General features: G+C 30.5%; 4 protein-coding genes across 5 annotated transcripts; 2 read left to right on the forward strand and 2 right to left on the reverse strand.

Annotated features, from left to right (window-relative positions):
• Positions 1-432: 432 nt before the first annotated feature.
• LOC122631744 (ubiA prenyltransferase domain-containing protein 1 homolog) lies at positions 433-3264 on the reverse strand. The gene is made up of 3 exons (XM_043817799.1): positions 3246-3264; positions 2859-2962; positions 433-2523 (listed from the first exon to the last, which is right to left on the reverse strand). The coding sequence occupies exon 3, from the start codon at positions 2508-2510 to the stop codon at positions 1512-1514; it is 999 nt and encodes a 332-aa protein (XP_043673734.1). The 5' UTR covers positions 2511-2523; positions 2859-2962; positions 3246-3264; the 3' UTR covers positions 433-1511.
• Positions 3265-4517: 1253 nt separating this feature from the next.
• LOC122631461 (MAPK regulated corepressor interacting protein 2-like) lies at positions 4518-7372 on the forward strand. The gene is made up of 6 exons (XM_043817170.1): positions 4518-4717; positions 4824-4908; positions 5167-5285; positions 5647-5715; positions 5971-6024; positions 6112-7372. Exons 1-6 carry the CDS (start codon positions 4666-4668, stop codon positions 6180-6182), a joined length of 450 nt encoding a protein of 149 aa, XP_043673105.1. The 5' UTR covers positions 4518-4665; the 3' UTR covers positions 6183-7372.
• Positions 7373-7463: 91 nt separating this feature from the next.
• Positions 7464-11053, forward strand: LOC122631458 (triokinase/FMN cyclase-like). Its single transcript, XM_043817167.1, has 10 exons — positions 7464-7974; positions 8031-8193; positions 8259-8609; positions 8704-8874; positions 8955-9196; positions 9290-9331; positions 9405-9617; positions 9691-9813; positions 9884-10156; positions 10281-11053. Exons 1-10 carry the CDS (start codon positions 7837-7839, stop codon positions 10380-10382), a joined length of 1818 nt encoding a protein of 605 aa, XP_043673102.1. The 5' UTR covers positions 7464-7836; the 3' UTR covers positions 10383-11053.
• A 3415-nt stretch (positions 11054-14468) lies between these two features.
• On the reverse strand, positions 14469-24781 carry LOC122631457 (SCY1-like protein 2). 2 transcript variants are annotated; one of them, XM_043817166.1, is made up of 18 exons: positions 24475-24781; positions 22114-22321; positions 20845-20979; positions 19563-19760; positions 18724-18850; positions 18572-18655; positions 18361-18506; positions 18098-18228; positions 17902-18016; positions 17676-17821; positions 17358-17511; positions 17028-17268; positions 16643-16811; positions 16372-16553; positions 16234-16290; positions 15924-16162; positions 15669-15809; positions 14469-14834 (listed from the first exon to the last, which is right to left on the reverse strand). In XM_043817166.1, the coding sequence occupies exons 2-18, from the start codon at positions 22264-22266 to the stop codon at positions 14802-14804; spliced, it is 2451 nt and encodes an 816-aa protein (XP_043673101.1). In that variant the 5' UTR covers positions 22267-22321; positions 24475-24781; the 3' UTR covers positions 14469-14801. The 2 variants fall into 2 exon arrangements, with proteins under 2 accessions (XP_043673101.1, XP_043673099.1); XM_043817164.1 differs by having other exon boundaries at positions 15556-15809.
• Positions 24782-24824: the final 43 nt, after the last annotated feature.

The raw sequence follows: 24824 nt of genomic DNA on the forward strand, positions 1-24824 counted from the left end.
CAAATTTTGGAATAAATTTGATATCATGTTGAAAAATAATAATATTTAAACTTATTATCAATCCATATTTTTACAAAATTATTCCAATCATACAACTTATCTATATAAAATATTTTATTAAATTATATTTTCATTATATAAGTGTTCTTTTCACATTTTATATTCATTTTTCTTTTTTCTATAATTACTTGTGGTTTTTTCTATATTTTAAAGTCTTCTTCAATTTCTTAAATGGAACTCTATTTGTTCGTTTGTTTTTCTCATAATAAAAGGTGCACATAATATTAAAAAAAATTCAACCCTATTATATGTTATGATTTTATATCAATTTTATTATTCAGCTTTAGATTTATTATTTAGTATAAAATTTGACTAATCTTAATGATACAATTAATAGAATAAACAAAAGAGATTACAGCGTATGAAAACAAATTCTCATTAAGGTATTTTATTGATTTTTAGATATAAATATACCAAAAATTACTTCCTTCATTGCAAAATAAAATTAATTTATGCTTATTTATAATAAGAGATCAGATTATTATTATGATATAAGTAATCCAATAGATATATTTATTGTCTTTTTTTTTTTCATTATTTCTGCTTAAGGGATATTACAGAATACAAATATTTTTTGGTTTAGCATTACAATATTTTGTTTATATCATAGGTCTTGTAATATGCATATTCTTTTTTGTCCATGATTCCACTGTATTAAATGACAACTCACATTCACATATTACTTGAATATAAATAGAGATTGATTAGATAATAACATTTGGATTGTATATACAGCACAATTATATTGTTCATTTCATGATGAAATGCAATAGTAAAAGTACGTCATTCATACATAAGAAACATCTCACTATATTTTTAGAATAACATGGTTCAGACAATACTAGTATTCTATATACATAAATCATCTTTATCCTACAATGCATTATATAATAATTATGAATTAATTTTACTTTTTACTCTTTGTAAAACTAATCAAATTTATTATATAAAAAAAAAAATAATTAAATGAATTCATATAATATTTCATTTGTTTGTTACATATCTAGCAGAATTTATATTCTATGTGCAATTTATTGTACAAATTATAGGATTAGTGCAATGTAGGATTAAGAAATAACACTTTTGCCAAGTTAATCATGGAGTTATAAAAATTAATGGATAACAATATATTGATACAAATAACTTTCTTCTTAAATAACTTTTTTCTATTAATTTTCTTGGTATTACAATAAATTATATATAATATGATGTAATAAAATAATTTAGTGTTTCATGTCTATTCTCATTTTTTCTAAATGTGATATTCACTAAATATGGTGTAATGAGAAATCATTATAAAATCATAATAGAAAATGAAAAAAGTATTAACTGACAAGTGCTAATTCATAGCATGTATAAGTTGTCAGTTTATATACATATTTGTTTATTTTAACTTAAGATTCCAACCACTGCAGGTAATGTTGCTATATAATTTTATGTATAATAATGTATTATACATAAGGAAGAGGATTTACAAGCAAGCAAGCAAGAACATATAAAATTCCAAGAAACATATTTAACCGGGCTGTTTGCTTAGGCACATTTTGAATCATATGAGGACTTCGAAATTGTTTTTCTATTCTGAATGCAGTCGGTAGGGTAATTGTTGGCAATAGGAACCATACAGAATATCTTAGTGCAAGTACTACAAGAGTTATATATGGAGTAAATAATAAAAATGAATACAAAACATGTGAAGCAGTATATCCTATTAAAATGGCTAATGTTACAATTCCTGCTCGTTTGTCACTTTCTAAATCACGTGTATTGTTACTATGTAAAATAGCTTCGGTATTCAACGCAAGAGGTATTGCGTAATATATGGTACCTATTTCAACATAACCAGTTTGAGCCATGAATGCAAATAAAACTGAAATAGGACCAAATATTACTAAAATAAGTACATCACCTAGTGCAATATATTTTAAACCTATTCCTCCAGTGTAAAGAAATGATGAAGATAAACCTCCAAAATATACTAAAGCAAGGTGTTCCATTTTTGCAGGAGATATTGTAGTTAACAAAACAAAACCTATACATCCAGCTGCATATAATATTGCTCCTAATGAGACCAATTCATCTTTTGATAGAAGGTGATCAACTAATATTCTATCATCGCTTTTTCGACTATCCACACCCTTTATGTAATCAAAATAAGTATTTACGACATTACCAGCTCCATGTACAGAAACAACTGTATATAATGTTAAAATTAATGATATCCAACTAAAATTCGCTACACCTATTAACCGATATGCAAGTGCAGATCCAAGAAGTGTTGGCATTAACGAAGCACTGAGAGACCAAGGTCTAACAGCCAAAAAATATGAAGATAGCTTCATTAATGGTGAGTTTAATGTTAATGATGGTGATGAAAGGCAGCCTATATTGTTTAATGTAGAGCCATCTTCAGATTCCTTTGCAGGAGTTTGAATACCATTGGACATCATGTTTTACATTACACTGTAAATTGAATACAAGTTTGTATTTTACTATTTTATTAAATATTTTTCCAAAAATAAAACTATGCATCTCATTGATGATCAACGATATTTTCTAATAGGTCGTCAATGTGTCGCAGAATAATTAATCTTTTTTGTACAATAAAATTAGTATTATATTTTCTTTTATTTATCATTAATATAACCTTATAATTTGTTGATTAATTATGATATATATATTTATTGTTTGTAAATATAAATGTAAAATATTATAATTTTTTTAAATAAATAACATAGCATACACCCATTACGTTGTGTTTTAAATTTAAAAATATATTGTTACTAAAATTGACTTACCGATTGATTCTTCTCTCAGAATGCAAAGTAGGGTTAAGATAATTTCCACGGTTCTTTAACAAATGCTTTATCATTTGAATACATCCTGATTATTGTAGAATTCTCTATGATTAAAAAAAAAAAAGAAAAATAATCCGTTACTAAGTTGTATTTAAATTATATCGTTATTGATACAGTTCAAGACACAATGCTGACGTGTTTTCAACAATTTACACGTGGCGCTCTCTAATAGAATTTGTTTTTTTTAACTTAAAGATGCTTGTTTTTCTATTAAAAAATCGTTTAAATACATATTAACGTCAATCTAATGATCTAATCGATGAAAACAAAATTACTTCATTGAAATAAGTTTTTAATATCAAACATATGTGATTGTGTAACAACTACCGTTAACTATATGCAACATTGAATAATATGAATGTATGAACATGTTATTTACTAGATATTTTATTAGTTAACAAAGTTACTTCTCTACGATTATTTTGACATAAATTTTTATAGGATCTACGAATACATCTACGAACTTGAAACAGAAAAAAAGCAATGTACACGATACATCAACGTAAATTTGTGATCATTAAGAACGTAGTAGGAGAAACTCTCCATGGAGGCGAATTTCCCTTTCTACTAATTCTCTCCGTGTTAGACCCCACAGTGAAATATCATTGTGACAATAACGTTTGTATGTATGAAGACGTGACAAGCAAATAATGGTAGTTCCTCGTTGCTATGGTTATTTGTAAATAATGAAATTTGAAGATACTCTCTGTATGTTGTGTTCAAATTGTATATGCGCGCACATGCGGAAAAGAGATTCTCAATTAATTCTTTATTATTCTATGATAATTTCATATCCATCTGAATTGAATATTATTCATTTTTTAACAGATATGTATTTTTTTTTTTTCATTATTTATAAATAATCATAATTATAAGAAAAAACAATGCAACATATATAATTATGATTACGATATCGTAACAATACGATATGAAATAATTGGTTTACCACTTTTTTCTATCTAATCTCACATTATTGGCTTATTGTTTGGCTTTAACAAATATAATTGGTTATCGCATCTTCATTAGAGATACTGATTTTTTTCGAATGAATCGATTCATTAGAAAATCGAATTGAAAAAATCGATCCTGCCAAGATCGATTCATTGTCGAGAATACTTCGCATCGTAATTTTTAATATCTCCTTATTACAAACAGAAGAGAATTATGGATCTTAATGCTACAGTACAAACAGTAACAATCGCAATTGAAACTAAAAAAATTAATTTATCCATAGTTTATACAACGAGTCAAGTCAATAAAAATAAACAAACGCACGTGATTCGGAACAGGAACGTATTCACAAACTTTAGATACTGCACATTTTTCGAATTGGATATGAGCGTCACAAAAGCTTAAAGCCAACATATCAATTAGGAAATTAATTTTTTCGCGACAGGGAGGCCAACATCACAATTCATAAAAAGAGATATGGATGATTTCTAAAATAAACAATTTTCGTTTAACACTTATATAGTTAATCTAAAATTTCTTTTTATTTAAATAGAAATTTAATCTATGCGAACTGCATAACAATATTCGAATCGATTTAGTTTTCATAATCGATTCAAATCGAAATGATGGGAAAATCGATCTTCGAGAGATCGATTTAAAATCGGCATCCCTAATCTTCATTCGTACAAGTATTACTGATCACATACTGATATTTTTTTTGCAGTAGAGTAAGAGGGAATGATCTTTCATTATAACGGCGAAGAGAGATCATTACCGTACTTATTTCTATCGGAACATGTATACCGTATCTAAAGGGCCTAGTAAGATTGTAGCGAAGACTCGTAGAGGTATTTATTTATATTGTTATGAATAGTGATCGACTAATAAGTTTTGGAGTTCAAGTTTAAATAATTATTTAAATGTTTATATTAATTAAGTTTACGTTTATTTCAGGTATCAGTCAGAATCTCGAGAGATTAGAAACTTTACGTGATCTAACGAGAAAGACAGTCCCTGAAAACGAACACGAAACCACCCGGTAGGTCGTGATTTAACTCTTTTAACCCTACTGATCGACTTTACGCTTCCTCCATACTCAACATTACGCAATTCACGATTTATTTGTCTACAAAGTTTTTTTTTATTTGCTAAATAGTATTAATAATTTATTATTGAAAAAATACAAAGTTTAAACATTGTCAATTATTTGAACTTTACCTTTACATTCTTTTTACATTTGTTCTTTTTTCTTTGAATTTTTATTTGAATAAGCTCAATATACTCTTCGCTATTGTAGTCATGTGCCAAAGCCAGTCTTTCACATCAATGGGAAGTCAAAGTTCAACACACAGAGGCATCAGATGCAAGAAGTTATAACACCACAACACGAAGAACTTATTAAGTTTGTTTATGAATGTAAGTAGGAATTTTTTAATATCAGGGAGATTAAAAGTGGGTTAATACATAACTTGAGAGTGATATTAATAAATATCACGAGATTGAAATGATTTATATTCTAAAGAATTGATTTTTTTATATTTGTCTGATGAGAATTAGTTTAACTAGCATTAACCTACTTAAGAACCCTGCTTCACAGATACAAACATTTCAAATTATTTTCAAGCAACCTTAACATAAGTGGAGAATAGTTAACAGATGCAAATATCAAGAAGAAAAACAAAATCTGATAAAATAATCAGAGAAGAGAAAAATATTTGATGACTTAATATGTATCTATGCAACTTTAAAAGGATATATTTATAACTTCTTTTATTAGCATGGAACCAAGTTAACACAAGACAAAGAAGTGAATCCTTGGACGGATCAGATTGCTCAGAACCTTCCAGTAAGTATTGATAAATAAAAGACCTTGTATAATTCTTTTTTTCTTTTTTGAGTTTACGTTATTTCATTTTATAATATATGAGCAAAATGTATGAATCATCAAACATAATAATTATTAGTCTTATCCATTCCTATCCGTTCGTTTAATGATAATCAATGCAAAACCGTTAATTTAACAAAAAAGGTCAAACTCAATGGAATAGGTCAAAGTCTAAACTACATCTAAATTCAAAAATAAAATATTTTGCTTTTTTAGGTCCTAGTTCTATAGTATATTATAATGATGGAGAACCAAATGATATTCTTCAAGGTAATATATTTAAGTTTAATAATTAATCAGTTATTAATATAATTAAATGCATGAATGTGCATTAATAAATATAATTTATTGTTTTAGATTTTAAACCTTTTGACCTAGAGTCTTGGTGGGGTAAACGGTTATTCAATAACATCACAAATTCACTCTGAAATATCAGAAGATCTAAGAATATTCCATATTGAAGAATTCATTGGATGTAGTATGGCCAATATTAGCCAGTGCAACAAATTAGCAAGAATTACGTTTTAAAGACAATTTAATCATGGGTGGATCTGAACTTTAAACAGTGTTACACAATTGAGACATTAAAATGGACTCAATTTATTAGGTTCTGCATAATAAAATTTTGCACTATTACAATTTCATTGGCATTGTATTTTAGCAGGCCTATCGTAACACGATAATGCAATTTTGCACGGAATAACATAGAAATAATATTCAACAAAGTGCTTCTAATATTAGATTTTTACTCAATAAAAAGAATAAATAAGTGCTATACAATATTTAAAAGCACTTATTCTTAACTATGCGTTGTGTTAATGATATATGCATTTGTTTATCAATTATATTATTATGAAATATGATTCATAATGATATATAGAAGGATAGACATATGATATCATTGTATACATATTGCAATCTGCACAATTTTCATGAAAAATATACTTGAGAGCGTGCAGAATCCTTTTCCAAGTAAAAAGGGTTGCAGTCTGAGTAGACAATAAGTAAACTGTAATGCAATACAAAATGCAGTCATTCACTTCATTATTAAGAAACATTGAATTTCCTTTAGGCTTTTAATACATAATAAAACTGTGAATGCAATTAACATCTGCATACCAAATAGGGCTAAAAAATTATGTATAAATGAACCCTGTGTGGTATGAATGTTGCGTGAAAATAAGGAACTTAACCATAGAATATTGTACATATTATGTGCATTAAATTGAGTGAATGCATGATAATGTTGCTGATATTGTTACGAGGTCTATATTTGAATATCTTTATGTAAGCAACGATTTAGTATAACTTTGTAGACTGATACTATTAAGGTTGTCATATTATCATTGGAAAGACAAAATTTGTCACCAATATGTCCATTTGCAAGCTATGCTTTCAAAATTTTAATGTTTCACTAAGTCTGCTCATACCTGCTAAAATTTTATATATCAGTAAAGGTGTATTATTATTTAAGAAAATCAATTAGAAAGAATTTTTTGGGATCTGAAAAATTTGTGGTAAAGCACAGTTTGCAAACGTAGTCGAAATGTAGTGCAATATATTTGGCCATATGGGCTGAATAACATTATTATAAAGAATAAATATGGCTTTATACATATTTGTTTTATTTTTTTACTTCCAACTTTTAATTTTTTTTTTCATTTTATTAAGTTCATTACCCTTTCATTGATAATCTATGTTTAAATACATTCGAATATGGATCTATATCACATATCGCGTATTATACGATAATCGATATATCGTTTACGAAAGTACTCGAAGAATAGAACGAAGTGGAAAAAACAATATTAATGCTGCTTTATTATTTATTTGATCCATTATTATATTCATATTCACAGATCACTGAGACTTAATATAGAAACATTTTTTATTATTTATTCGTATAATATATCATTCAATTTTCCTAACCTAGGATATATTTATGTATATGTACATAGTGTCTGTAAAAATTTTCTGGTTTTTAAATTGCGAAAGTGATAATAAATGGGGCATATATAAATACAAATATATGTATAAAATACGATAGAAGATTAATCTTTTTGAAAATCATTATATCATAAAATGCAACATTTATGGAATGATCCTGATCAGGCAACTGAGTCCAATCTTATTAGTATTGCAGTAATGCATAATGGCTTAGTTCTTCTAGAAGATTGTAAAACTATTTTACGAAGAGATTACTCTAATATGATTGATAAAGTATGTCAACATTATTTTCTCCATAAATTGTTAAGTTAATATCTGGTTCTTATTAGGTTAAATTAATATCTGGTGGAGGAAGTGGTAATGAACCGGCTCATACAGGCTTTGTAGGACCTGGTATGTTGACTGCTGCAATTTGTGGAGATATTTCATCAGCACCACCAGTAAATACTATATTAAGAGTCATTGATGAAATTGGCACAAATCATCTTCCTGGTATTAAATTTGTATTATAAGTTATTAAATGTCATATTACATCTTTATTATTTCTTGTCTTATAGGTGTGCTATTGATAGTTCCAAATTATCCTGGACATCGTATAAATTTTGGATTAGCCAAATTACGTGCAGAAAAAATGGGCATATATGTAAAAATGATAATTGTTGGAGATGATGTCTGCTTAGAAAATGAAACAAGTATAGAAAAGAGAGGTTTAGTTGGTATATTATTTATCAATAAAATAGCTGGTGCAATGGCAGAAAATGGGGAAAATTTAGAAACTATTTATAATGTATGCAATAGAATTATAAATAGTGGAGAAATTGCAACTATTAGCATAGGCATGAAAATATCCTTTTCATATAAAGACAATTTGTGTTCGAGGAACATCAATGTTACAGAGATGGAGATAGGTTTATATTAATTTTATAAATTATTGGAAAAAAAAAATGTTCACATAATGTTTTGTATGATACATTCTATTATTATATTTTGAACAATGAATAGGATATGGTATTCATGGTGAATCAGGTATTTGTCAAGTAAATTCTATTGAGGATGTTGTTACTGTTATAGTACATAAATTGGTAATATTATCTCAGAACTCAAATGAAATGACAAGTGATAGAAGATTTCCTGTTGGTCATAGTGTAGCTGTTATAATAAACAATTTTGGAGGTATATTTAATGCCAATGTAAGCAGTAGTCTTTATGATTTTTAAAGCAAAATATAATAATGAATATTTTTTGTTTCTTAGGCAGCAACCAAATAGAATGCAATATATTTACACTTGAAGTTCTTAAACAACTAAAGTCGTTGGAGTTATTGGTGCAAAGAGTATATACAGGTTATTTAATGACATCATTGGATTCTTCTGGCTTTCAAGTCTCATTATTGAATCTTTCTGTTGATCCCAATCTAATTAAATATCTTGATAGTCTAACATTAGCACCTGCTTGGCCAAAAGTATTGACTGCTGAAATGGTTGGATTTGAACAAGTTCGTTTATTATTATGATATTACAAATGAAGTATAGTAAAGCTACATTTATAGCTAAACTAAACGAACATATAATATATTATATATTTTTAGACTCCTGACTTAGAATCAATTATTCCAACAAAATATTGCATGGTAAAGGAAACAATTGCATTTTATTAAAATTTTTGAATTTTTTAATCAATATAAAACTGAATAAATTTTGTAGGAATATTGCAATGATAATTTATCTTCTATAAAGGCTGAAGGACCTATGATAGATGACAGAACTGGTCAAGTTCTTTTAATTATTATATCTTTTGCATGTGAAGCATTAATAGCTTGCGCAGAACAATTGAATATAATGGACGAAGAATGCGGCGATGGTGATTGTGGTACTACACTCGCTCGAGGAGCAAATGCCATAAAAACTGCAATCAAAGTAATATGTTGTAAAATTTTAAGATATTGTTTTTACATATCATTGTCATAAATGAAAATGCCTTATTTTTCAGGAGAATAAAATAAACGGTTCAAATCCTTTTATCACTTTTATGCATATTAGTTGTATTATAGAAAAAGAAATGGGTGGATTGCAAGGAGGATTGTATTCCTTATTTTTTCATGCTGTTGCTAAGGTAAAAGTCAAATCAGACTTATCTTGTTATAAATAGTTATTTATTATAATGCGTTTATAAATAATTACAGGTTTTTGCTGAAACCGACGATCAGGTAATACCTCGTACATGGTTGAACGCATTGATTGCAGGAAATAAAGTGATATCAGAATTTGGAAAAGTTTCATTTGGAGATAGAACAATGCTAGATCCTTTAATATCTGCACAAAATGTATTATCTAATTCATTAGATATCCAAATGCATCCTATTCAAGCATTTGGAGAAGCTGTTAAAGCTGCTGAAAAATGTGCTATTCAAACAGTATATACGCGAATTCATAAAACTAGCTTAATGAAATGCAAAGTATCTAATTTTTTTTTATGATAACATTTTCCCAAATATTGTTTTATTATTTATTTATTTTTTTTTACACGTTTTTACACTATCCAATTAACGGAGAATATTCATGCAATTTAATTTTTCGTAGAAATTTAAATATCCCGACCCTGGAGCACATGCAATTGGCATATGGATGAGAGCTGCATACGAAGGTGTAAAATTAAAATTAGTTTGTCAGTGTGAATTATAAAAATGATATCGGAATCTTACTTATAGTGTTTTTGAGAAATTCTATAAATTCAAATTATAGGTTTCACAAAATAAAACATGTTATATATACTTACCCACTGACACATATCAACACACGCATATTCGACTTATCATTGACATAACGGGTGTTTTATTATATTTTTAAAAATGGATACATGAAATAGACATATAGAATATTGTAATTGTCATAAGGGCCACAATTTGAAAACAGATCTTTTGATTGTACTTCGACTTAAACTAACAATTTCATGTAGAATAAACTCTTTTTGAACACATAATTTTGAAAAGGGATTCGACGAGTATCTATTACTCGGTAATGATTTTCTACGTGTACAATTGCGTAATCTTTGGGAATATCTCTCTTCTAATGAATATATCTTTAAAGTTAGTGGATATGAGAGATAAACAAGCACGTATATCTATATATTTTATAATTTAGGTTTTTCAGGATTGGTTGAGATTTTGGAAAACTTTTGATACTCATCTCGTTCTCTGATTTCAAAATTTACACATTTTCAACTTTCTTCCTTGACAATCACTATAGGCACTATATAGATACAATACATCAAATTTGCCCCTTTTCGCGTGTGTATAACATGTATATAATCAATGATAGAAAAAATACTAATTATATCAAGTAATGTCAGAAAACGCGTAATAATTTTTTTAACTGTCGTGTACCTTTTTATATTATAGCTGAATTATATGGGTTTTAGCTTTATTTTGAGCAAAATTTCAAATAATTCTGTATTCATAAATCCAGATACGTCCACATTAGCGACTTTTATTATATACGGTGTTTCTTTAGTCAGATAAATAATTATTAATTAATATAATATTTTCAACTTTTTGTGCGAGAAACATATTTCAATTTTTAAATTCTTCAATGCCTCAATAAATTTTTCTAATTTTGGATATGTATCTAAGGACGATTTATTGTTTATATCTCCTTATTAATTTTCTTTTTGCGTTAATTTTAATAGAAACATCCTTTATATAATTACGTCCAAAGGATCATTATAGAATATAACATAGTAGACACTTAATAATCACATTATTGTTATCATTATTATTGTTACTTTAAATCGGATTGCAAGTACGTTTTTACTTATCTTATCGATTAACGATCAACAAAGATTCCAAAAAGGACGATTATCGTTTTGAATGACAAAATCGCGGTTACGAGTGTATGATATAGCGAAGAGTACGATTGAAGCATACCGCGGAAAATTTTTGTCAAATATATCACGTAGTCGTGTAAAATACTATTATTATTATTAATAAGATAATAGAAAAGAGAGAGAAACAGAGAGAGAAAGAGAGAGAGAAAGAGAGAGAGAAAGTTTTTATTTTAGTAACATTTTTATTATGGCCATAATTGGAATATTCATTTAGTCAATATATATTTATGTTTTCTTTGAAGAATATGAAGAAAGAGAAGTATTTTACTCGACTTCGTATTTGTATTACCACATAGATTCTAAATATATATGTGTATATATATTTGTGTATACACGTATATATATGTGTATACACGTATATACACACACATATATCATATATATATATATATATATATATATATATATATATATATAAAGAGAAAAAAATTATTTTTAATACAAAGTACATACACGCAAGGATCAGAAGGAAGATTCCCAATACTGTCGTCAATATTGCCTATTGTAAAGAAATAAATATTTCTAAAAAAAAAGAGACTTTCAGAATAGATATCAAGACTAGATCGGTTCAACGTGTATCGTTAAAGATATTTTTCTAACGTCACGAATGTAAGAAATCTCTGTACTTCATACATTGTGCGCAATAGCAATCGATGGGGTTTATTTAGTGCAAGAACGATCGGATTTACTTCACGACGAGACAAACAACGATCAATGAGATCATTATACACATACCATTATATAGAGCGTAAAACATTAAATCGATCGTTTCTTACGCACTTTTATTATTGTGGCTTGAAAGATGATTGTCCATGATTGTCCGTGATACATGTATACGTATGTATGTATATATAGATATATAAATATACATATATACATAAGTACATATTTATACACACACATATATATATATATACACACACAAATATAATTGTGATAGTGTAATATGTAAATCAATGCGGGCATTCGCGCGCGGTTTTATGGAAATAATCACCAATATATACGATTTGTTCTCTCAATATATCTGAATCGTTCAACCGGTTTTGCTTAACATTAAGGACACTTAACTTTGTATGATCGTCTTAGGAACATGTATAGACGCATACATATACGTACAATACAATAAATACACTTCTGTTCTAACTTTGTAGGATGTATGGTCTAAGATCTGTGTACATAGCTTATCATATTTGCGTGTTTCTTTCCGTCGCGGAATTACGATTTCGTGCTCGTCCAGGGTAAAGGGTAGAATTACTCTCGAATCATAAGAAGTCGGACGGCACATAAGAAATTTAACAAATATTCGAAAGTCATGTACATAGACGAGCACGGATATACGAATTATTTGATCATCGTCTTGATTTCGTTTATAAGGAGGTCGTTAAACTGCGAGGATAGAGATATTATACGATGCACGATATCATGCATAACAAATGATACAATTCATCCGATATATATATATACGTATATATATATATATATATATATATATATATATATATATATATATCAATACACCGATTTACATTACCTGTTTTATTCTCTATAAACTCTGTGCAAGATTGGAAACGTTAGATAAAATTCGAAAATCTTTTGATCGATATCGTATATCGTATATGTATATATGTGTATATGTGATTGTGAGAGATTGTCCCTATGTATATTTTAAGCGAGAAAAAATATCTAGGCGAAGTATATTTTACCGGAGCGCGAATTTTCGCAAAATGAAAATCCATTTGCGCACGTTGTACATAGGAACACGTGGTTTCTTTTTTTTTCTTTTCTCTCTCTCTCTCTCTCTCTCTCTCTCTCTCTCTCTCTCTCTCTCTCTTTCCGATTGCTGGCCGTATATTAGAAAAGAATCAGATCGTATTTTCAACTTTGTTTTCTAACATCACGCTTTCTTCCGGATGCTATCTGTCACCAAGAAGCGCGCGAACGCCCGCGCAATATATATGTATGTATGTATGTATGTATGTATATCTTACACGGATACAAAAACTACCTTAACTATTAATGATTGTGTAATGCGACAATTGACAAGGGTATCGCGCAATCATGCGTTTTCCCATTTAATAACAGCAATAGGCCCTATACTAAGGAGAAAAATATTGGCTTCTCTCTGTACGAATGAGGCCGAATACATGTAAATATGAATACTAGAAATATAACTGATGAATGAATATACAAATATTAATAATGAGATTCATTATTCAATCATTTTGTATACGTGAAAGTTTCGTATCACTTCGTAAATTATTTGATAATCATGAAAATTGAATTTCCTCACAGTTTCGTATTACGCCTGAAAATAGATATCACTTCATACTATGTCGATAATATAGCTTGTGATTATCATTTCTCGGTAAGGAAGATTTTAAGTCCTTGATGGTAGACTATATATAATCAAATATGTGATAAGTGCAACCGATCTACAGGGGCAGATAATTTATAATAACAAATAATAATTTTATTTAAAAGTACTTAATTATGAAATATCGAAGTGATTCGAGACAAAAGAACGAAAAACGAATTAATCGAAAATTAATAAGAGAGTTGATTAAATATCGATTATTAATGAGCACGTGCATAAGGATTTAATTATTATACACATGTAGACGCGTATACATGTATACATTTAATAGAGGATTTATCAGCTGATTCACCTGTCAGAGATCGACACACGTCCTGCTATTACACGATGAAACATTTAAAGAGAAAGAAATAGATTCGTAAACTCGTATTTATCCGAAGAAGAAAGAAGAAAGTTCACTCATTGAAAGCGACCACTCTTGCTGTGATGTATTCCATTCAATGAGCGACATACAATATGCAATATATGTATGTGTATATATATATACATACATACACATATATATGTATTGTATATTATCGTTGCAAATTGTAGATACTTTGAAGAAGAAAATTTTTCGAAGAATTTTAAAGAAAGGTCAATCCTCGAAGTGAAGTCGAATTTATGAATTCATCATCGTGACATCGAATACTTTCTTTTGGCGATGCTTGAATTTGTACAACTTACCTTATTCTGATCGTACCAGATTCTTGATAATATTAGAAAAGGCAATTTACTTTTGTATTTTGCACAGTGGTCTTGTACTTTCTCTAAATTCCCCAGAAAGATAAACATTCTTCTATTTTTGAGGTACAATTTAGCGATTGACGTTCCTCTATCTCTCCTTTCTTTCTGCTTGCACGCTTCATGAGTCGGTTTGTCTATTGAAGAACTGATACTGCAACATATCAAAGAATTCAATGGTGTAATTTGTATGAGAAGTACTCGATAAGCTCTAAGATTCTAAGCAAGTTGAGAATAGAAAGTATTTGTTTTCTTTTGAATAATATTTTGTCTCGAACTTTAAGTTCATATTGTTTGTTTACTTGATCATATTTAAGCCAACTTTATTTACAAGCTAATATAATTGACTGTTATTCTTAAATTGAATTATTATAAAAGAATTCATGCGCCTGGGCGATAGAGAGGCAAAAGGATTGGAGAGGAAGGAAGTAGTCTGAAAGAAGTGAAGAGGAATAAAATTAATAATCAGACAGAAAGAAAGATAGAAGGAAGAATAAAAGAAAATAAGAAGAAATAAGAAAGAGAAGAAGATTATCACGTGTCTGTCCGTTCTCAGCAAAGAGTTGCAGTGACATTGCCGACGGCAGCGGCAACAGGAGCAGCCATAACCAGCAGTAGCGCGCAGCAAGAACAGCGTTACTTACAATTAGCAATAGCACAGAAGCGTAAATGTTACCAGCTATAGCAGAAATATTTTTTATATTTAATTGTTTGTTATTTATTTACGAAGGTATTCAATCGTCGAAAAGAGATAATCGAGATTGAAGATCTTTCCCGGGATAATATCGAAGTACCGTGCGATAGAGCAAGCGAGATGCAGACACGATCTTTGGTGCTGGCATGTAGGTAAGAGGAAGCATAGTGAGTATCCTTACACTGTAACCAAGGGTCAGTGGGAATGTTGTCCCGGTAGCTGGAGTGATGGAGAGAGTGTTGGTGGTGGTGGTGGTCCATTGAGGTTGAGACAGATGGGGGGTAGTTGTCTTACCATGCTGGAGCCAACCTGCTGAAGAAGTCCTTGCTGGGATGACGTTGATGATACCGAGGGACGTCTTGATCCTCGAACACTATTCATACTCGAACTGAGAAGATATGGCACACTACTACTTGTTATTGGCATTCCGCCTCCCTATGGATATGAAAAATACACAAATCAACGTTATTTTCTTACTCATAGTCAATGATATTTATTATTATACTTAGCAAGTTCAACGAGTCTAAAAGATAAAAAATATTGCGTTACCGTGGGCGGTGAAAGATTAATGTTCGATCCACGTCGTTCTTGAGGCCCTATGCTCGAATGACGACGTACAGGTAAACCACCACCAGGTGTTCCACCCGGTGAGCTGGCGCAAGATGGTGCTACGCGTATTTTAGGTGTCATTAAAGTATTATCCGAAAGACGTCTACTCGTGAAGGCGTTGTGCACTTTTAAGAAATTGCTATCGTTCATCGTTGCTGTGAACCACCCTCCGAAAGTGGCTAAAAACGAAAGAGTCATCGTTAAGATTAATCTTATCAATATTTTCTTATCAATAGCTAACATTACATACAGATCATTGAATTTTTCCGCGCCATATTTTCGGCTGAGGCCGTCCTATCTGGTTCAGCTAATCGTGAAGATTGTGAAGATAATTATAGACATTCTTGAATAATATAATTACATAAAAAAAAGTTTTCATATCTCTTACTCATGCTATTCTTTCTCGCCATATCTTCGGCCGACGAAGTCTTTCGTTGATCGATCCTTAAATTCGGGATGTTGAACGGTGGAACGTGCATGTTGTCCGTGCTATGCTGATGTCGGAAAGGCCGATAACGTTCCGGACTCGGTAAAGAGAGATTGTCTAGAGTGAGCTTATTTCTTTGATTCCTAAAACAATATAGGTATTAATAGATTCACCTATGGTACTCATCTATGGTAAAGAAAAAACGAAAAATAGAGCAAAAAGAAAAGCTTACCTCTCTATGTGATTCAACATTTCTTGAAGCACTTGGAAAAGTAACATGAATTGTTCCAAATTTAATCCTGGATTGACAGTTTGAGGAAGTAACGAAGGCATTGCTCGTGTTGCCATCCAATTGACGGAAAGACCGTAGTTCTTATCGGTGAGCATCAATTTGTAAATATCTACGAGTCAGAGTGGATGATACACACTAGTATAGATGATGATCGAAGTTGAAATATTTAACGAAATAATCCGTCTTACTTTCCGCACGAAATTTCTACGAAACTGCATTGAAAAAGCTCAGAAAGCATCGAAGCGCGAAGCATTAGAAGCAATTTTTATTTTTATTGTTTACTTATTTATTTTTTCTTTTTCGAAAAAAAAGCGGCTTCACTTACTTACAACCCGAACTACGATCTCGGGTTCTTGTAGTTTAACCTTGCACAGAAGGGGTAACACGTAGTCTATGATCTTCTGCTTCTCGAGGCGATTTAATATGCAGTAAACCACTTTCATCAATTTACGCTCGTCGACGGTACCATTGTCGAAGGCCTGAAGTAACTTTGGTAATATTATATTTCTTATAGCTTCGTCGTTGAGATAATCCGTCACGTTGGTCACTGCTATGTAAGCGGCCGTCTAAAGAAAACGTGCAAATGCATTTTTTTTCATATTTTCATACGAGTATGATTTAACAGATTCTGCATATATATATTAAGTTTTTTTACCTGCACCTGCATCGTAGAATTCTCAAAACTCGTGTATAACATCTGTAGAACCTCAGAATCTATATACTCATCGGGTGTCTTCTCCAATATTACATGCAAATTTTCTAACAGCGTTACGGTACCATTAATTGATTTCCGATTCGAGAAGAGCGGTCTGAGAACAGGCAAAGAGATAAGAAAGAGAGAAGCTATTAATCTTTCAGAAAAGAATAAAAATTGTTTGAAAGAGAGCTCGTATACATTATATATAAGGCTTGAGAGATTATCCGAGACGAAAAAAAAAGCTTTTCAATTCTTAACCCTCCAAGAATGATTTACCTCAGGGTGGGAAAGATTATTTTCTCGTATTCTTCTTTAGTACTCTTTTCAATGATGTATAAGATCGGTTGCAGGACCGCCGATAAGACTTCCTGGGTCTGCAGCTCAGCTTGGAGATACCACCAAATGTGTTGATACAATAGTTTCTGCGTATTAAAGTGGTGCATGTGACAACACGAGCCGACGGAATCATACGGTCGTCTTTTATGTAGATCGTCTTTTCTACCTTCGGTATATACGGCAACAATTCCTTCAGGGTCGTCCTATAAAAATGTTCCTTTTGCATCAAGTCCTTCAACTTGCTCACATCCAGAAACTGAAGGGCGTGCACGAGCGGATCCCTGTAACATATCATTTTATATTTCTCTCTTTTCCATTTCTTTTCTATTTATAGATTTCATAAAGAAATTCTTTTTACCAACCGGAAATATTTGATCATTGATAAAACTTGAGCGGTAGGCCTTAGATCAATATCCTTTTGAAGAAGTCTTGAAACTGCTTCTCTCAGAGGAAGTGCGACCGACGGTAGAATAATGCCGACCCGATCATCGAGCTACAGATACGAGGAGTATGATTAAACGAAGAAAAAATAGAATTTTTATTTCATTGATATTTTAACATATAAACGCGATAGAACAACGCATCATCAAATTGCTGTAAACTCAAGCATGCATCAATGACTTACATTTTCTAATTGCTTCAGATACTCGGAACAATTGTGATTGGCTTGAATCAAGGGTCTGCCTCGATTGAAGATAGCACATATCGTCATTCCAAGACTATACATGTCGCTACTAAAACTACCTAATTTTTTTTGTTGGATTTCCGGTGCTATAACAAACGTACGAGGACATAGAAGGAGAGGAGATCGTCAATCGATCTAATTATTTTCTTACCTAAATAATCCAAATTTGGTTGGGCCATTTTTGACGTTCTACTTGTCCATGGTTGTATAGTAAATGGTATCTCATTGACCACCTCTATGTAATATCGAATAAATGATTGAACAAATGAAAAAAGGATTTCGAGTTTGATGCTGCAAGCTTACCTATAAATTCGAATCCGGCAAGCTTCCACGTTCCTCTTTTCGTTATTATAATATTGCTCGGGCAAACGTTTCTGTGAAGAATTTTGGTATGAGAATTCGTATGCAGAAATAGCAAAGCTTCGGTAATCTGTAAAACGAGACGTAAGTATTAAATATTTCTTTCACGCGACTGCATGAAGATATGCTGTATCGAATAAAAATATATAAGTACTTTCTCACATTTATCAGAATATTATTTATCAGAAGAAAGTTGATAATCATATGATTCGACTAAAGTAAATGTTGACCTCATATTTATTTCTCTGTACATTCTCAACTTGTTCATATATTTTTTCATATAAACGTTATCTGAAGTACGCATGAAAAAAGAAATAAATAAATAAAATAAGAGATATATGTATATTTGAAATCCGATAAAACCTTCCCGTTATATTATAAAATTCTCTTTTATTTTTTCTTTCCTTGTCCTAGGAAATTAATTACCTTCCGTTACGAACATAGTAATTGAAAAATTCTTTCTGCTCGTCCGCTTCTCACGTATTTCATAAAATACCGCAATTTTCCAGTGATGGAACGCGCTTTAAAGCTCGAACGAACAAACTCCGATGCAATCTTTAAACGACGTAACAATATGAGATAAAATATAAGCCATTTTTCTTTTATATAACTCGCATACACGTAGCATATATATATATATATATATATATATATATATATATGCATATATATATGTATGCACATATATATATTACATATAGATAAAGACTACGTTTGTCACAAATATGTATCTAAATACTCAATTAAACATTACGTGTTATTAATAAATGTATTAGTCTTACCTGTAACAAGCCATATTTAATTTCAATATCCAATAATTCATATTCTTTTACATAAACTGGACGATGGCTTTGCGATAATGTATTTTGTTTATTGATAAGTTCTTGTTGCTCTTGATAAGCTAAGACATTTGCAAGACTAGCTAAGACCGGTTCTGAGGCGAAGGCTAACGTTTCAGGACATTCTTCAACTTTATATACCTATAATTAAAGAATAATATCTAGTAATTAAATCTTTTATTCGACGAATCGATTTCTAGAGAATGTCATGGAATACCAACAAAACGTATATGAAAATCATTAAAAAGCAATTCATGTTTTCAACATATATACCATTTTCCATATATGTATATTGAACTTTTATCAGATCAAATGATATTCCCGCCATATTAATATAAAATCACAAAAAATCAAGTAGATAAACAAGATTATATTGAATCATAAAAATCAATTTTGTTACTAATAAAACAAATTTGTATTTCGCGTAAAGAAAAACAAAATAGATTATTTTTACATTTATTATATTCATCAAAGTCTATATAACATATCAGAAACGGTAGACGTCGTCTAAAAATGACAATCACTCAAAAATGACTTGGTGGAGAATGTATTAAGATTTTACAATGAAGCAATATAGTATCTAGATGTGTGCGTGCGTGTGTATATATATAAAATAGGGGTGTTATCTGATATATCGGATTGTTCCGCATAATATGAAAGGGATAGCCCCTTTTATCTAGCGAATCAAAATTCGACTCGCTCCCCTGGGGTATAAACATATATGTAATTAAGTTTTCAATATTCTATGCAGAATCGCAGAGGATATTAAATTTTTCAAGCGAAAAATCATAAATCTTGGGGAGGATCCTTTAAAAGTAGAACGAGGGAGAACCTCGAGTTATATTTATTATTTTTCAAAAGTAAAAAAAAAAAAAAGATATAAGAAGAGAAAAAGATCATGTAAAACTGTCTATCTTCATTATAGTTGAACGATCGAAAATGTATTTACATTAAGTACATCATAAATCTTTGAAATTAATCGAACTTATGACTCGAAACTTTTGATCAACCTACTTCCTTGTTTTATGGGACATTTACTTCTCTTTTAAAGTTCCCTTAAGCGTGAAGAAAATTGAATTTTCTTGACGCAAATGTCTTTTCCTTTTAACTTACATCGACAGGTGTCATATAAATTTATGTATATATGTGTATACATGTGTGTGTATATATATATATATATATATATATATATATATATATATATAATGTATATTCTGTATCATACCTGCAATATCTTTGGATGGATAAAACGTTGCATTTCTTTAGCTCCATTCCGTAATATTTCTGTAACTGTTTCCTTGCGTTTTGGTTTGTGAAGTTTTTCCACCGAACGTTTGTCGAAGAGAAATACAGAAACTTCCTACGAATGAATGATTCTTTCTTTTATTTCATCTCTCTTTTTCAATTAATTTCACGATCTCACGACTTCGATTAAGAGTTATTTTCTTTAATATATAGGAGATAAAATAAGTCGAGATTGAAATAATTTGATCACTCTAACTAATTCGAAGAATAGAGATTCTCTTGTATTAAATTCGACGATCCTTTTACTCACGAGTGATATAATCGAAGTTTCGAATTTCGACGAACGATAAGAATAGTGGATAATGCCAATACTTATCAGACGTCTTTTCTAATCGATCGGATCGCAGGAAAAAGAAAGAGAGAGAAAGAGAGAAAGAGAGAAAGAGAGACTTTGAAACGTGATGCATAAGAGAGAAGGGCTGACGTTCGTGTTCCATTTTATAGTTAAGATCAAGTTATCTATCTTTACCGTGCCTTGATAAGTTACTCTCTTATACTAGTTCAAGGTAATGGTAGTGTATACGTAACGAGGACACGCTTAATGAAGAAGAAAAGACAAAGAAAGAATTAGTCTATAGAAATGTTATTTTATATATATATATATGTGTGTGTATATATGTTTATATATATATATATATATATATATATATATAAAGACGATATACTATACGATATCATATTGCAAAGAAACGATTCCTTTTCGTTCATCGTTCATCATTTTTCTTTTCCTATTTCATTCTGTCTTTTTCTTTCTCTTTCTCTTTCTCTTTCTTACTGTGTTAATCGATTTTATTTGACCCATGTCATTATTTCAACGCAACAGACCACTAGGAAAACGACTCTTGCGAAAAGAGCGAATGTTGCGATAATACGTAAATATTTGCTGTTCCGCTTCAATTCCCTTCGAGTATCTAAGTAATACGGATAAAAGGAAAATAGTAAACCGGTACTCTCTTCTCATACTTGAAACGATCGCATAATCGTTAACTCCGTTTACGAACTATAAGCATTAGGATAACAATCGTCTAACTAGAAATAACATAACAAGGAAAACATCCTCTCAATATTTTCGTATATCTTAACGTTATATATAATACGAAATCAATACCGATGAATTATAAGTCATAATGATATGTATTAATTATTCTAATTTTTTTCTTGTAATTTGAAAGATAATTAAACAAATTACCTTCCCATCTTCTTTACTGTAAGCATCGTAGATACGCCAAACATGTTCCGGTCCCGCGGTAGCTGTTTGCTTCCCAATTTCGCAGAAATTTCTTATTGGATTTGCTAATTGAAAATTGGAGGACGAACTGCTGCTCTTAGACTTTGCAAACATGATGTGTCTTTAACAGATCTCATCCAATCCAACGAAACAGAGCTCTTCGTATCGTCTATCAAATGAAATAACATACATTTTATGACATTTCATATCAGATAGCAATAAATATTTTCCTTTCTTTGATCTAACCAAATAGATATTCAGAAAGAGAGAAGAGGAAAATAAAATAATTATAATTGAGATAAGATAAGATCCTTCTGTTGGTAGTAAATTAGAAATTGTAAATGATATTGGTCACGCATTAGAATGGGAAATGGCAAAGAAAACAGGTTCCAGCGAGTACTGAGTAAACACTAGAAAGAATCTGTGAGGTAACATGCGAGCGTGTGAGATAGTGAGAAAGAAAAATAGACAGAGAAAAAAAGAGAGAGAAAGAGAGACAGACAGACAGAGAAAAACAAGGGAAAAAAGAAGGAGAGCAAAGGAAAAAGACTGGCAGACGCGAGAGAAGCGAGTAGTACCACTGTAAAATCGATCGTACACGATTACCTATCGGTTTACCTTTCGAGTAGCACTCTTTTCGTTTCCATATCGTCGAGCTAGATCTCACTTAAATTTGTTTTTAAAGCCATCAATCCAACGCACAGACTTAATCTCACACGTATCTATAATACCTCGCCTATTTGTATATGTTCCTGTGAAAAGCTACGCTAAAATAGTGAGCAAACATTCTACCCGTGAATTTATTCGCGTTATAATATATTCGTGGGTGCTAATAACGATGCGAGATCGCTTTATAGTGGTATTGAAAACGAGAAAACAAAGGAATGCAAGACAAGTCATTATAGAATGTAAGATACAATGTGTTCCGTTCAGGAAATATGATTCTCGATAGATGCATTTCCTCATCGAATCGACTCTCCTTCCTTCTTTCCTTCCTTCCTTCCTTCCTTCCATCTATCTTTCCTTCCTTTAATATCGACGATATTTACAATCGCATATTCAAAAGACGAAAACAAACGACTTTCATTATTTTTTCTCGACGATCTTAATTTTTCTTTTCGCAAAAACAAAATTTGAATCTTCAATGATCTCGTCCGCGATTGAGAATAAAAATAAAGGTAACATAAAAAAAAATTTTTTTATTTTTTCGTATAAGAACACCGAGGTCCGATCACCCTCTATCCTTTTTTACTAATTCCAGTAAATCGTGTCACGAATTAGTCAGACATGACCCATTTAACTTTTCGAACGAGATTTCTTTGTCGCGATTTAATATATGTATGTATGTACTTTAATCCACACAAACATATTATCGATAAATTTGCGGATAGGACAATTATACGGAACAAACATCGTAATCCAAGTTACATGTCGAGTTACTCGAAATAAATTTCAACGATAATTGTGTTTCTCTTCAAATTATTGCTCGCTATATTGATACACGTGTTGGTGAACATTGAAAGAGTCTCACGTTTCATCTATTAATACATTCATTCTCATGACACTGCACTCTACTTCTATTTACATTAACAATCAAAACTTTCCCTTTTGTTTTCGTACCTTCACTATTTTTTTTCTTCTCTTTTCTTTTTCTCAAATTATATTTAATTAAAGTTCTATAAATATATTAAAAAAAGAAGATCACGTAACTTATTATATTCATTTGTTACATTTGCTACAAAAAAGATATTCTTCTCGCAACCTTCAACAAAATCAACTTGTTCTTTGTCCGTATCAAGAGAATAGACTGAGTTCTCTTGTACTTTTGAAGGAAGAACAGAAGGAGAACGTTAAATTGAAATACCGAAAGTATCATGCACGATCGAATAAATTTTTAATTAAATTTCTGCAAAGGAACATTTAATACGGAAAGAAAAAAAGAAGTCGAAGGTAAAAAAGAAAAGAAAAAATTGTTAAGCTAGATTCGTTAAAATAACGAAAAAATAAAAAGAATTATTTTTCAAAGTTAAAAAACTAAGAAAATAAATAATTCATCTTGCGATTGAATAATGAAATGAACGAATTTGAAAATTTAGATACAATGGAGAAGTGACTCGTAATTTCGTTAACTTTCATTTACGCGGAACGAACCGAGCGTTAGTTAGCAATCCAGCCTCGTAAATCTTGATATCCGATATCTCATAGTCGATTAAACGTAACGTAAGGAAGGAGAAGCTATGTTATTGAATGTTAAAAATAAATAATAAAATAAAAAAAAGGAAAGAATCTGTTCGTAAATCGCAAATCGCAATATCATCTCACCTGTTGCCGAGGGTTCCGTGCTGTAGAGTATACTATAAACGGATCAACGCCGGTCGAGACGTGGCGCACTGAGAACAAAGTTTCAAGAGAAAAAAGAAAAAGAATATATATGTATGTATAATCAAATATACTGATTTATCTTTTGGAAAAAGATGATGTATGTGAACTCGTCCTCTCGAAGCAACTTGAACTTGAGAGTGTTTCGTATTGATAAATGAAACGCACGAGATGTTCCAGCAGGACGATCGACGTCCGTCGCGAGACTGGAAGGCCGAAAGAAAGATCCTGTTTACAGGATAACAGGAGCACCCTCTCTTTCTCTCTCTCTCTCTCTCTCCCTCTTTATCTCT

Source organism: Vespula pensylvanica, chromosome 9 (assembly GCF_014466175.1).
Source record: "Vespula pensylvanica isolate Volc-1 chromosome 9, ASM1446617v1, whole genome shotgun sequence".
Taxonomy (NCBI): domain Eukaryota; kingdom Metazoa; phylum Arthropoda; class Insecta; order Hymenoptera; family Vespidae; genus Vespula; species Vespula pensylvanica.

Excerpts from the sequence above, each read along its gene's own strand:
- LOC122631461 (XM_043817170.1), top strand. The coding sequence starts at position 4,666 with ATGTATACCGTATCTAAAGGGCCTAGTAAGATTGTAGCGAAGACTCGT. Across the intron at positions 4,718-4,823 it reads TGTAGCGAAGACTCGTAGAG|GTATCAGTCAGAATCTCGAG; the intron begins GTATTTATTTAT and ends CGTTTATTTCAG. Across the intron at positions 6,025-6,111 it reads ACCAAATGATATTCTTCAAG|ATTTTAAACCTTTTGACCTA; the intron begins GTAATATATTTA and ends TTATTGTTTTAG.
- LOC122631744 (XM_043817799.1), bottom strand. The coding sequence starts at position 2,510 with ATGATGTCCAATGGTATTCAAACTCCTGCAAAGGAATCTGAAGATGGC.
- LOC122631457 (XM_043817164.1), bottom strand. The coding sequence starts at position 22,266 with ATGTTTGCAAAGTCTAAGAGCAGCAGTTCGTCCTCCAATTTTCAATTA. Across the intron at positions 17,822-17,901 it reads TGTTGCCGTATATACCGAAG|AAACTATTGTATCAACACAT; the intron begins GTAGAAAAGACG and ends TTTAATACGCAG. Across the intron at positions 15,810-15,923 it reads TTAATCTTTCACCGCCCACG|GGAGGCGGAATGCCAATAAC; the intron begins GTAACGCAATAT and ends TCATATCCATAG.
- LOC122631458 (XM_043817167.1), top strand. The coding sequence starts at position 7,837 with ATGCAACATTTATGGAATGATCCTGATCAGGCAACTGAGTCCAATCTT. Across the intron at positions 9,332-9,404 it reads TTCCAACAAAATATTGCATG|GAATATTGCAATGATAATTT; the intron begins GTAAAGGAAACA and ends TAAATTTTGTAG. Across the intron at positions 9,618-9,690 it reads CCATAAAAACTGCAATCAAA|GAGAATAAAATAAACGGTTC; the intron begins GTAATATGTTGT and ends CTTATTTTTCAG.